Source organism: Erpetoichthys calabaricus, chromosome 14, assembly GCF_900747795.2.
Source record: "Erpetoichthys calabaricus chromosome 14, fErpCal1.3, whole genome shotgun sequence".
Taxonomy (NCBI): Eukaryota; Metazoa; Chordata; class Cladistia; order Polypteriformes; family Polypteridae; genus Erpetoichthys; species Erpetoichthys calabaricus.
Window position 1 is genome coordinate 105807172 of NC_041407.2, and position 11950 is coordinate 105819121.

General features: G+C 36.7%; 1 protein-coding gene across 1 annotated transcript; it reads right to left on the minus strand.

The window, feature by feature from the left end:
* Positions 1-4296: 4296 nt before the first annotated feature.
* On the minus strand, positions 4297-11719 carry dlx4b (distal-less homeobox 4b). Its single transcript, XM_028818981.2, has 3 exons — positions 11153-11719; positions 7068-7261; positions 4297-4724 (listed from the first exon to the last, which is right to left on the minus strand). Exons 1-3 carry the CDS (start codon positions 11475-11477, stop codon positions 4473-4475), a joined length of 771 nt encoding a protein of 256 aa, XP_028674814.1. The 5' UTR covers positions 11478-11719; the 3' UTR covers positions 4297-4472.
* Between the last annotated feature and the right edge of the window lie 231 nt (positions 11720-11950).

Sequence of the window (11950 nt, forward strand, 5' to 3'; positions counted from 1 at the left end):
CAGTCCAGAGACATGCAGGTTAGGTGCATTGGCGATTCCAAATTGTCCCTAGTGTGTGCTTGGTGTGTGTGTGTGTGAGTGTGAGTGTGAGTGTGAGTGTGAGTGTGTGCGCGCTGCGGTTGGCTGGCGCCCTGCCCGGGTTATGTTTCCTACCTTGCGCCCTGTGTTGGCTGGGATTGACTCCCCGTGACCCTGTAGTTAGGATAGAGCAGGATGGATACTGGATGGATGTATTATTATTATTATTATTATTATTATTATTATTCATGGGTGGTAGTGTGAGATTGTATGCGTGTAAGTGTGTTCACCTGTCCAGGGGCTGGTCCTGCCATGCATTCGATGCTATCTGGATGGACTCCAGCTTCCCCAGACCCTGCTCAGGATTTAGCGGGTTAGCGGGTTTTGATTGATTATTATTTCTTATTTTCATCTTTTCCACATTCTGTGTGGGGTCGATGTGTTTAACCAACCTACCCCATAAAGCTCCATCCTGCACCTTCTACGTGTCTCTGTCTCAAAATTATTACTATTGGAAAAAAGAATAGGTTGCCAATTTCAAATGTCTGTGGTCTTTTGGCTAAGGCATTGATGTAACACTGCCAAGTTTTTTATTTGTTAGCCAGCCAGCTGGTTTAATAAACTTTTATTCCGGGCCCTTTATTTCGAAGAGCTTGCGTTCACGCGACAGTGGCTCGTAGTATACACGTGAATCAAGTGTACAGCGATGTATGCCTATCCCACATTTGGGGTCTTTTCCTCTTTTTTTTTCGTTACAGCTCGTCTTTTCATTACTTCAGAATTAAAACCTATGCACTGCAATTGCGTAATTTGTTTTGCATTTTTTATGGAGATAAAAACGTCAGCGGCAATTGCTAACCGCCTAAAAGGAATGTGAACAGACCTGGATTTCTCCGCTCGCTCGCGTCATCTTCCGGATATTCCAGTGCTGAAAACCATTCACGGTGCAGCCTTTTGAAAAATTATTTATAAAAACAAAACTAACAAAAAAAAATCATTATCATTTCAACAAACACTTTTAACCCTGGACCTCTCCAATCCAGTTGCACAACCGATGTGTTAACAGGCCGAGCACTTCACTCTTTCCCGGTTAGGTGCTTTAAAAGCTGATGACTGATTGAAGTGCCGCTTGAATGAAGCTCGTCAACTTCAAAACCAAACTACAATAATTAAATATTTTCACATCTGCCATGTAATTGTTATAAAAACTCAAAGGTTTGTGGTCAAAAACGTTCGGCATTCGCTTTAGTAATAAATGTTTTACCCAAAGTATCACACTTTAAATTATCAACAAGTACTTCAATTCCCGAAGCAAATCATTTAAAAGGATACACGAACAAGAAGTAAAAGAGAGAATAGATCAGGTCATATGTTTAAACTGAAGTACAATTTTTGAAGTCACACCACAAACATTACTAAGTGTATAATCATATTCATTATAGGATTTCTTGCAAGTAGTTAGACAGGCGACCGTGAGTATTACTCTGTTTGTCACTGTCTACTGATGACGACGTTTTTCTTGTCAGCCCGTCCCCTGAGTGGCAGATTGTTGTCCAGTACCTGCACATACCACATTTTCGGCGGCAATATTTTGAACAAATGCGCGTGTTTAATGCGATGTTATCGGTAACAACGAATCCTTCCGTCTTTAAGCAACAGATTAAGAAAACCGCAAAGTGATTACAAGGGAGCTGTCATTATCTAATGTCAATACACAAAAGAGTGAGGCAACGAACTGATTTGCTACTTGTTTTGACAAATGAGTCCCAATAATGCTGGTTTATCTCGTCACCTTGTTAAGAGTGACTGGAGAATCAATTCACAGATAAGGGTTTTAGTATGCATTTATTCATGGACTTATTTGCTTAATAAAAAAAAGGAAGTCTATCAATTCACAGTCCTTTGATAGGAAGACCAGTGATCTACTCTCATCACTACTAAGCTTTGAAATGAAAAATAAGAAAAAGAAAGCAAAAATGTGTTTTTTTATAAATGTCTTACCGCTATTATCCCGGGTTTAATTCCTATACCTGCAGGTTTCCCTCGCGCATCCCCAAAACGTGCGTGTTGAAACTGGCGCGGTGAGTGAGCACGCATGCGTGAACTGGCGTCCCGTCCAGAGTAGGATTTAGTGTTTTGCCTCCAAGAGCAGCATTTTGGGGTGGCAAGTGAGGCGACCGCTCCAGGTCCCGCACCTAAGGGGGACCCCTTTTGAGGTCCTCTTGTCCCATTCGAGCAGATTTGTCAAGTTATATTTTGATAAAGTTTGCAAAAATTTAGCTGAATACTGTAATGAGAAAATACGGTGTATATTAACATTATTTTTATTAAGTTTATACAGTCCACACATACCGGCAACAGCGTTTGACGTAACTGGCCCCGCCCCGCACACCCCTGTTTGCCTCAATGAATGAGAAGGTAATAATAATAATAATAATAATAATAATAATAATAATAATAATAATAATAATAGGTACTCTCAAGGAAGGATTAAAAAACCATTTGTTGGAGCTGCCGGGACACCACACAAGCCAAAAAGTGCAGATCACACTGATGGGAACCGCTCAAATATTTCGTAAAATGGTGGGTTAAACTTTAGGTATGCGATCGTGACACTGACACCGCAGCAGCTGTCGGTATTAATAATAATAATATTAATAATAATAATAATAGGTACCATCGAGAAAGGATTGAAAAACATACTGCCGGAACACCCAGAACACAACATAGATAAAGTGCAGATGATACTGATAGAAACCGCTCATATTTTTCATAAACGTCTGGGTTATTATTATTATTATTGTTATTATTATTATTATTATTATTATTATTATTAATAATAATAATAATAATTTAAGTCATAAAGTATCGTTAGTTATGGAGTCCTCTTGTTATGTCCTTGTTATTTCCTATAAGTTAAGGCAGTATAGTCATGGTAATAACATCCAGTTGTTAATTTCTGTAGCAGAAGAAGAGAAGAGCTTTATTGCTACAGGAGCAAATTGGTTGACGAGAACGGCTATTTCATACAGAATCGATTTAAATATTATTTACTGAATCACTTTGTTTTCTTCTTCTTCTTCTTCTTCTTTATTAAGCAGACTAATAGATAATTACAACCAAAGAAAAGCGCCTTTTCAGAAATGCAACTTGATATTTCCCACCACAAATTAAGCTGACATTTCTGAAATAATAAAAATATTTTTTTGGAAAATTGGCAAAGTTTAGTTGTTAAAAATAGTTTTCATGGCTGTAACACTGAACACGACGTCTCCGTTATTTATTGTATTGTCCTGGCAAACTTTGTAACTTGAGAAAAGGGCCTGGATTTAATTTTCCCGTTATGATTTTAACACGTACACGAAAAAATACGGCTTTAGTTTATTGTAGACTTTTTAGGAACATAATAAAAATAAATGAAAGACGTATACAGGCTTAGGACGTTTTCTGAGCAGAATGAGATATATACATTGGAAAACGTACATACATTGATATTAATTTGTATATATCTGTCCATCCATCCGTCCATTTTTTTAAACCTGTTTATGCTGAACATGGTCGTGTATATGCATCACACACATGTAATGTAGAAGAAATGTTTAGTCTTTCTTGTTTAACTATGATGATGATGACGATGATGATGATGGTGATGATGATTATTATTATTATTATCTTCAGGCCTAGGTCAAGACACGGGGCCTATGGTGTGTAGGTGTTTATGTTTTAAAGGACTGTGTTGGTATTAAGGAATTTCTTCACTATGTGACGTGTATTTAAATGGCAGTATTTTGTCCGTGTGTTGGGTTATTTGTAATGTCTGTATGACTTTGTGTGGTGTATGTCGAGTGACACCGGTGGTGGACATAACAATGGGCACAATGATCACCTTGTCTACTCTCCACAAGCAGATGTTTTTCTCTGTTATCATCATGTATTATTATTATTATTATTAGTAGTAGTAGTAGTAGTAATAGTAGTATGGACAGTGGAAAGTAAATGCACGTTTTCAATAAATATTGCTTCCTGCTGCTCATTATCAGCTCGCCTTTAACGACCGAATATTCTACTGAAAATAACCACGAAATAATATTTTATTTTAAGAAGCGTTCACCGTGAATATCCAGCAGAGCACAGTTGAGCTTGAGTTCTAATTTTACGTCAGTTGATCATTTCTCTTACACTGAAAGGTAACCAAAAACAAAATAAAGAACACCAAAATCTGTGGGGGAAACAAAATTGAAGCAAAATCAACGCGATAGATGTATGTATGTACAAATATATATTTATATTGTTTTTATTTTCAAGGCCACTTCATTCTTTAAACATAACAAAAGCAAAACAATATGAGAATATTTTTTAAAAATTCGCTATGGGGAGAGCACAGGCAATGTCGTCCATAAGGCTTTGGGATCTAAGACCCATTTAAACAATAGTCCTGGTGAAGGATACGTCCATTACATCATTTGTGGTCTCGGCATATTGTCCTGATGGTGGGTAGGGTACCAGTGTCCAAAATTGTTCATGTAACCAGCGGCGGGCATTGGCGTCCCTTTGTTTGCCATTGCTACGTCCCAGAATTGAGGAATATTAGGCGAGCAGGGCGAGATGGAAGAACTGGGATGAAGATGTTCTCCTTCTTGTCCACTGGAGCCGTGTTTCATTATCTTCTTGTACTTGGAGCGTTTATTCTGAAACCATATCTTAACCTTTAAAGACAAGAAAAGATGAATTAGAAGAGCTCATAATAATGATATGCAGACAGACCCGAGGTGAAGTCGTCACTTTACACAAAGCTGTGTGTTTAAACGGCCGTCACCATTTCATGGATTTCCTCTCGGGTGGCCGCAGAAGTTAACAGTATGTGAACTTACTGTATATAAACATACTGTTTTATATATATTTTATATATATATATATATATATATATATATATATATATATATATATATATATATATATATAACATATTCTATGGTAACATTGTATAAAATATTACAACATGCTGTACATGTAGATATGGGCAATTTAATTCTTCATTGCTTAACGCGCTTATTTGGCTAATCAATAAATAAATAAGCTTTAGACAATCAACGTCTTATTACATCAAATCCTGCTCCGAGAGTGCTTTGCTCACGGTATACGCCATTGACCTTTGTGAGGCTTCGCCTGCAGGTTGACATTTTCCAAAGGCGACAGAGTTGCTGAAGAAATGTCCCCTTTTCTCCCGAATTTACCGGTATTTTTATTTTTTTATTTTATTTCTTTAAGAATGCTTAGAGATTTTTTTTGCTCGGCTAGTCGATGGGCTCAAAGCTCCAGTTATGAGCTCATCCATTCCTTAGGAGATTCCCAGAATATTGACTTTAGTGTTAAAAGTGTCATAAATAAGCCTGTGAAGGTGACATGTAGATTGCTGGTTCCCAGGAGAGTCGGGTAGACTGACCCGTGGGCATAAAAAAAGGTGATTTAAGTGTCTTCCTTTCTCAGTTGCATATTTCTAATGGCCTGTTTTACACGGGGTTTGATTTAATTGCACGTAATTGATGACTTGACATCTTGCAGTGATAAAAAAAAAGCAACGGCGTATTTTTGTCTTTTTAAACGAGATCGGGTTAATTTGATTTAAAGAAGGTGTTCAGTTTTGAAGGAAACCCGATCTGAATTTTACCTTTTCGGCCTTTAATTCTTTCACACTTAGTTACATGTAATGAAACGTAATGTGTAACTAAAATAATTTTTGTGGATCCATTTAACGAATTATTACACTATAAAGCGTTGGACAAGGCATTGCTATTTTTCGGAACAATGTGATTTAAATCAATTTATCGTCATTCAGCTTACGAAACCTTTTCCTAATTTTGAAAATATTTTCGAAATATTATTAAAATTAATATTAATAATATTACTACTACTACTACTACTAATAATAATAATAATAATAATTCTTTGTATTTATATAGCGCTTTTCTCATTACTCAAAGCACTCAGCAATTGAAGGTTAAGGGCCCAACAGAGCAGAGTCCCTATTGGCATTTGACGGGATTCGAATCGGCAACCTTCCGATTGCCAATGCAGTACTATTATTATTATTATTATTATTATTATTATTATTATTATTACAGGACTTTTTCTGGTGTATATCGAGTGACACCAGTGACGGACATAACAATGGGTACAATGATCATCTCGTCTATTCTCCACAAGCGGAGAAATTTTTTGTCATAATAATAATAATAATAATAATAATAATAATAATAATAATAATGGAAAACATAAATTGTTTCTTGATACAGGAACCGGCAACATTCTCCAACAGGTAACTTGTAAGGTCACAAATACTTGCACTTATTTACAACTTTAAAATATGGAGAGTAATGCAGTCTGAGTGACTTCCTCATCATATACCCTAATATTATTATTATTATTATTATTATTATTATTATTATTGTTGTTGTTGTGGTGTTATTTTTTGATATTATTCTGAAAAGTGGAAGGTAAATGTACGTTTTCAATAATTATTACTTCCTTTTGCTCATTATCAGTTCGTCTTAAACGTCCAAATATTCTACTACAAATACCCACGAAATAATATTTTAATTTAAGAAGCGTTCACTGTGCGCATCCAGCAGAGCCTGAGTCCTAATGTGGTGTACAGTGGTTAAGGCTTTGGACTTCAGACCGTGGCTTGGTAAGTTCAAGTCCCACTGCCGACACTGTGCGACCCCAGAGCACGTCACTTCGCCAATACTGTACTCCAACGAGACGAATTGTATTTCTTATGTTGTGAGTCGTCTTAGATAAAAGTGCCACCCTTCTTATTTCAAATGGACAAAACTTCAAAGTATATGTGTACAATAAGACACAAACTTTACGAAATGGCATATTGGGTCAAGCAGTGAAGAGTCGCTTTAAATAAACGACACGCGGGTCAGATCCGATCTTCTCAAAAACACTGTTCTATGGAGTTGTTGGGGCCTCAGAGCCATTGGTTAGAAGGACATTTCGGCTGTGAGCGGACAGAAGGAGCGAGGAATATAAGGACGAGTTACCTGAGTCTGGGTCAGGCCCAGCTTCGCCGCCAGATCGGCCCTCTCCGGTAAGGCAAGGTACTGAGTTTGTTGAAACCTCTGATTCAAGGCCTGCAGCTGTAAACTGGAGTAAATGGTTCGGGGTTTCCGGATTTTCTTTCCCTTGCCGTTTAGTCGTATTTCTCCGTTCTCAATCACCGTCGACTTGTCATGATCTTAAAGCAAATGAAAGAGAGATTAGGCCGCATACACCAAAAAACTGAATAGCCCGATCGATTTTCATTAAGTTCACATGACAACAATGGCTACTTCAAACAATTACACAATTACAAGTGGATGGAATCCTTATAAAAGCGACTTGCACTCTTCAAATTAAAGGTTAACAAAGCGGTTCTTCAAGGCGATGGCAAAGGGGGATCCATTTTGGTTCTCAAAAGAACCTTCACACGAAAGTTCCCAAAAGAATTTATTTAGGTCTGTAACCGGATCCATAAATACTGTGGACGAGAACAAATTTGTGAAATACCAACCAGTCCCTGATTTTAAAAGGTGCCCCGCAGCATACAATCACACAAATGGCTGAGTGCAGGCTTTCTTGATTTTTGTAATATAGATCGACTACTCGACATGAAAACATTTCTGGTTTTAAACATGTTAGGAACACTTTCAAAGCCGGAAGAACCAACTCCAAATTCAAAGAACCTTGTCAAGAGATGGCTGTAAGAGGAACCGCAGAGCCCAATAATAATAATAATAATAATAATAATAATAGTTATTATTGTTGTTGTTGTTGTAATTATTATAGTTATTGATGTTGATGTTAAGTTCAGTCTTAAAACCCTGGTTCTTTAATGGACTAAGCTCCATTTCATTCTGTGAAGGGTTCTGCGTATGAAGTTGGTTCTTTGTACTTTGAAAAACTTCCTAATACGTACAAAGAAAAAATAATGTATGGTAGGACAATAACAGGTTCAGAAAACCCGCACTTAGCTTGTGTTATTGTATGAAGGAGAAATCCTTTTAAATCTATTATCATTCCTGCTTATTTGTTGTAGGAAGCCGGTTACGGATCTAAATAAATGAAGGCTTTTTATGGAACCATCACGTGGAGGGGTCTTTTGGGAATCAAAAATTGTTCATCTGTGGCATCGCCCTTTGACACCTTTATTTTTTCTGCACTAGACCAGCGTTATTGTTTAACAAAACCAATACATGTTAGGATAATACGTCTATACACCTTTTAAGGAAAGGTGAGTTTTTCGATCAAATCCTTCTGAAATAAAATACAATTAGATAAATGGATAAAAAATGAAAAAGGCGGTGGAGTTGATATATGCAATGCAATGCAATGAGCAGGAACAATTGGAGATATTGGATTCTGGACAAAAGTTAAACGTATGACTTCTTTCTGCCGGCAAGTAATCTTTGTAATTGTGTGCAGCAGAAACTTTGCATGAATACAAATAGGACAGTCCACTAATTTTTACTCTATTTTTCACCTGCGTGTGTGTTTTAACAGAAAACAACATCACATACAAATAACATAAATAACAAGATAAATAAGAGACATTATAAACGGCTGCAGAATAGTGCAAGTATAAAGCAGATGAGCAAAACGATGAGTATACGCTGACATAAGAAATGTCATCCACATTGGCACGAAGTGATTTCGGATCACAAGTTAGCCTCATCATGGTGTGCGTTCCCAGTAACCCATCGAAGTCTATACCAACCTTATACCGTAGCGTTAAAATCAATCGTTTACACCTTCTCAATATGACACCGTGCCAGCACGGGCACAATTAAAAGGAACGCACGTCTGCTAAGGTGACACTTCAGAAACTGATTGACTTAAGAGAGCGCGCGCGATTACTCGTGTTAAAGATTTCTTTCTACGGCCCATAATTTTTGCAAGCATTAAATTTGTGTATGAAATACATGGCATTTAGAACAACAAGTCATGAGCAAGTGTGTTAAAAACTATCAGCCCGGGAGAAGATTCTAATCAATACTCAACAGTTTGTGCCGTGACAATTGCCTTAAGGTGAGGATTAGATGACAATTGTCTCTCTGTATAGCATATATATATATATATATATATATATATATATATATATATATATATATATATATATATATATATATATATATATACATACATATATATATATATACACACACACACATATATATATATATATACACACATACACATATATATATATATATATATATATATATATATATATATATATATATATATATATATATATATATATGATATCGTTTTCTTTAAAGATAACTGCAGTAATGCTATAAAGTGTGATTTTATTCCAGAATCTCTTAAAAAAAAGGCGAAACTGGTTGTTTTGGTCAAATAAATTTCGTTTCTTTCTTCTTTTTTTAAAACATGTATAAGTTATCAATACAAAACCAAAATTTGCAATACAGAAGATAAGTATCTGAATGTAGTTTAAATAATAGGCCAGAAAATCGTTTGCATAATGATAGATAGATAGATAGATAGATAGATAGATAGATAGATAGATAGATAGATAGATAGATAGATAGATAGATAGATAGATAGATAGATAGATAGATAGATCGCGTTAAAGTTTGCCAGTGTTTTCTTTCTAGGTTGCCATTTTTTACATTTGTTTTAATGTACAAAGAAGCTGTGTTGGTATTATGTACACACTGAAGAAAAAATACTGAAAAGAAGGTGACTTTAAATATGCAGGAAAATTTTTAAACAATCTGGTTATTGAAGCCAAGAAAACATTATAGTTACGTGAGGACCTATTTTGGACCGTTCTTAAATTTGTTCCGCGGCACTGTTAATCTGTTAACATACTTTTGTTATAATTCTTGTCATAAATATGTTTATGTTTTCTATCTATCTATCTATCTATCTATCTATCTATCTATCTATCTATCTATCTATCTATCTATCTATCCGAAGGCAATACATTTATTAATGGTATCACAGCATACAGGAAATTTCGCGTTTTTTTAGCCAGTTATATGAATATTGCTGCTACAGCATAACGAGCTCGAAGTTTAAAAGATTTCATTCAGACATGACGGTTGTTAAAGGCAGGAGTCTTATTATGGGGATTCCTTACAAGGCCAAAAATCTAACCGGCATTCAGTCAACTTTAAAATATGCCTGCAGTACGCCCAGGATTTTTCGGAAATGCATACTGTTGCAAAATTAGATTACTAATAATAATTAAATTTAGAAATATCTTTATTGAATTTGTTAAACCTTAAAGAAAATACGACTGTTCGAGATCGGCATGAGTCTTGCTCTTAATCTGCCTTGTTTTCCTGTACGCCACCACAAGTGAAAAACGATACCGCTTCCTGCATGCAGTCCGGATATTTTACGATTCATTAATAATATAGTAAAACACACAGAAGTAATATTCTTTAAGTTGATGGCCCCACGTGCCCTCCTTGAGGTACATAAGATGCACAAGTGACAGTTTAGCGCACGCTGAAATCATTAAACCACTGGGCCGCACGGAGTGCGAATGCCGCTGTTGTAAAGGTCGAAAGCACAGAAAACACCGAAAATTTTCAATTTAAACTCTGAAAGAAGAATCCGTGTTGCATTATTCATCTGTTACTCGTTTATTTGAATTTGAGGGAACTGTCTTTATGTTTTCTAGGCGTCTTTCCAAAAGCGTTTTCCACCTCGTTTTGAAGTGGCACTTTATTTGGGTCAGGAGGACACGTCTTCTTATAGCTAATGCAGCCAATACGCGGACTGTTCGGCTTTCCAATCCAGATGCAGTATATTTGTTTATCTCGTTATTTACTTTAGAAGAACCAAGTTAATAAAACATATTTAAATAATACAATACCGGCTGTGTAATTTGTGTACTTAGCTTTGCAAGATTAAAAGACTCAACATTTTTAAGAAAACGAGCTTGATGAGTTTATATTATTAGGTGAATCGTCTGGTTTACAGTGCTTTCATCATTTATGTTATAATTCATCAAGTTTAAATACACATTTTTAATACTGAAAAAAGTATTTGTTTTCCTTCTTTAAAATGAATGTTTATACTCTTTGACATGAGAGCGGTAATCAGCACGTACCTGTGTCGTCTATCCGGGGGTGGCCCTGCATGGAGCCCCCGTGAGCGCCGTGTTGATAAGACAGGTAAGCGCTGGCGTGGTGACCGCTTACTGGACTCGGGTAAGGATAAGTCAACGAGCGGCCGTATGAAGAGGCAGACGGAGAAAAGGGACTTTCGTGCTGAGCGTGCCCACCAGAGTGCAAGCCGTGAACGGGGTAGTGGTTGTGAGAAATCCCGGGAGAATGCTGCTGGTGTGAGGGAATACCATGGCCAAACTCCAGAAAGGCCGATTTGGACGGGTCGGTGGCGATTAAACCTTCAGCCATACTACTCATCGTCATCATTGAGCGAGCAGTTCGTGGAAACGGCGATCATAAGGAAAAAAAATCATGCAAAATGCTTCCAAAGCTATCGAAACGAAATAAGCCAAAGATCCATCCGGGAAACGATCGGACGTGCAGCCTTCTGTATAGGTGTATTATTCCTTAGCTCATCGATGTCCCATTCGAGAGTGTTTATTTTACTGCGTGATCGAGTAGAAGAAGCGAGGTCCCCGTCAGAAATCAAGAACAAACTTCAGAAAAACCCCGGACACTTCATACATATGGATCTGATATGTCACAACCCTGCTTGGCTTTTGCTTCGAGCTCGCTGATTGGCTGCACGGCTTTACTATGTCACACAACCCCGAGGGCAACCCTAATTAAGTTAATTAACATACGTTAATGAAAGCTGCCTTTTAGTCCTTAATGTCGGGTCGACTTCAAGTCATCAGACGATTTAATAAACTCGATTCGCTCATTAAAGCTTTCAATTA

Bases quoted from the DNA above. Each gene is read 5' to 3' on its own strand.
- dlx4b (XM_028818981.2), bottom strand. From the start codon at position 11,477: ATGATGACGATGAGTAGTATGGCTGAAGGTTTAATCGCCACCGACCCG. The intron at 7,262-11,152 runs GTACGTGCTGAT...ATTTGCTTTAAG, and splicing joins CCCCCGGATAGACGACACAG to ATCATGACAAGTCGACGGTG. The intron at 4,725-7,067 runs GTAACTCGTCCT...TTGTCTTTAAAG, and splicing joins TGGGCCTGACCCAGACTCAG to GTTAAGATATGGTTTCAGAA.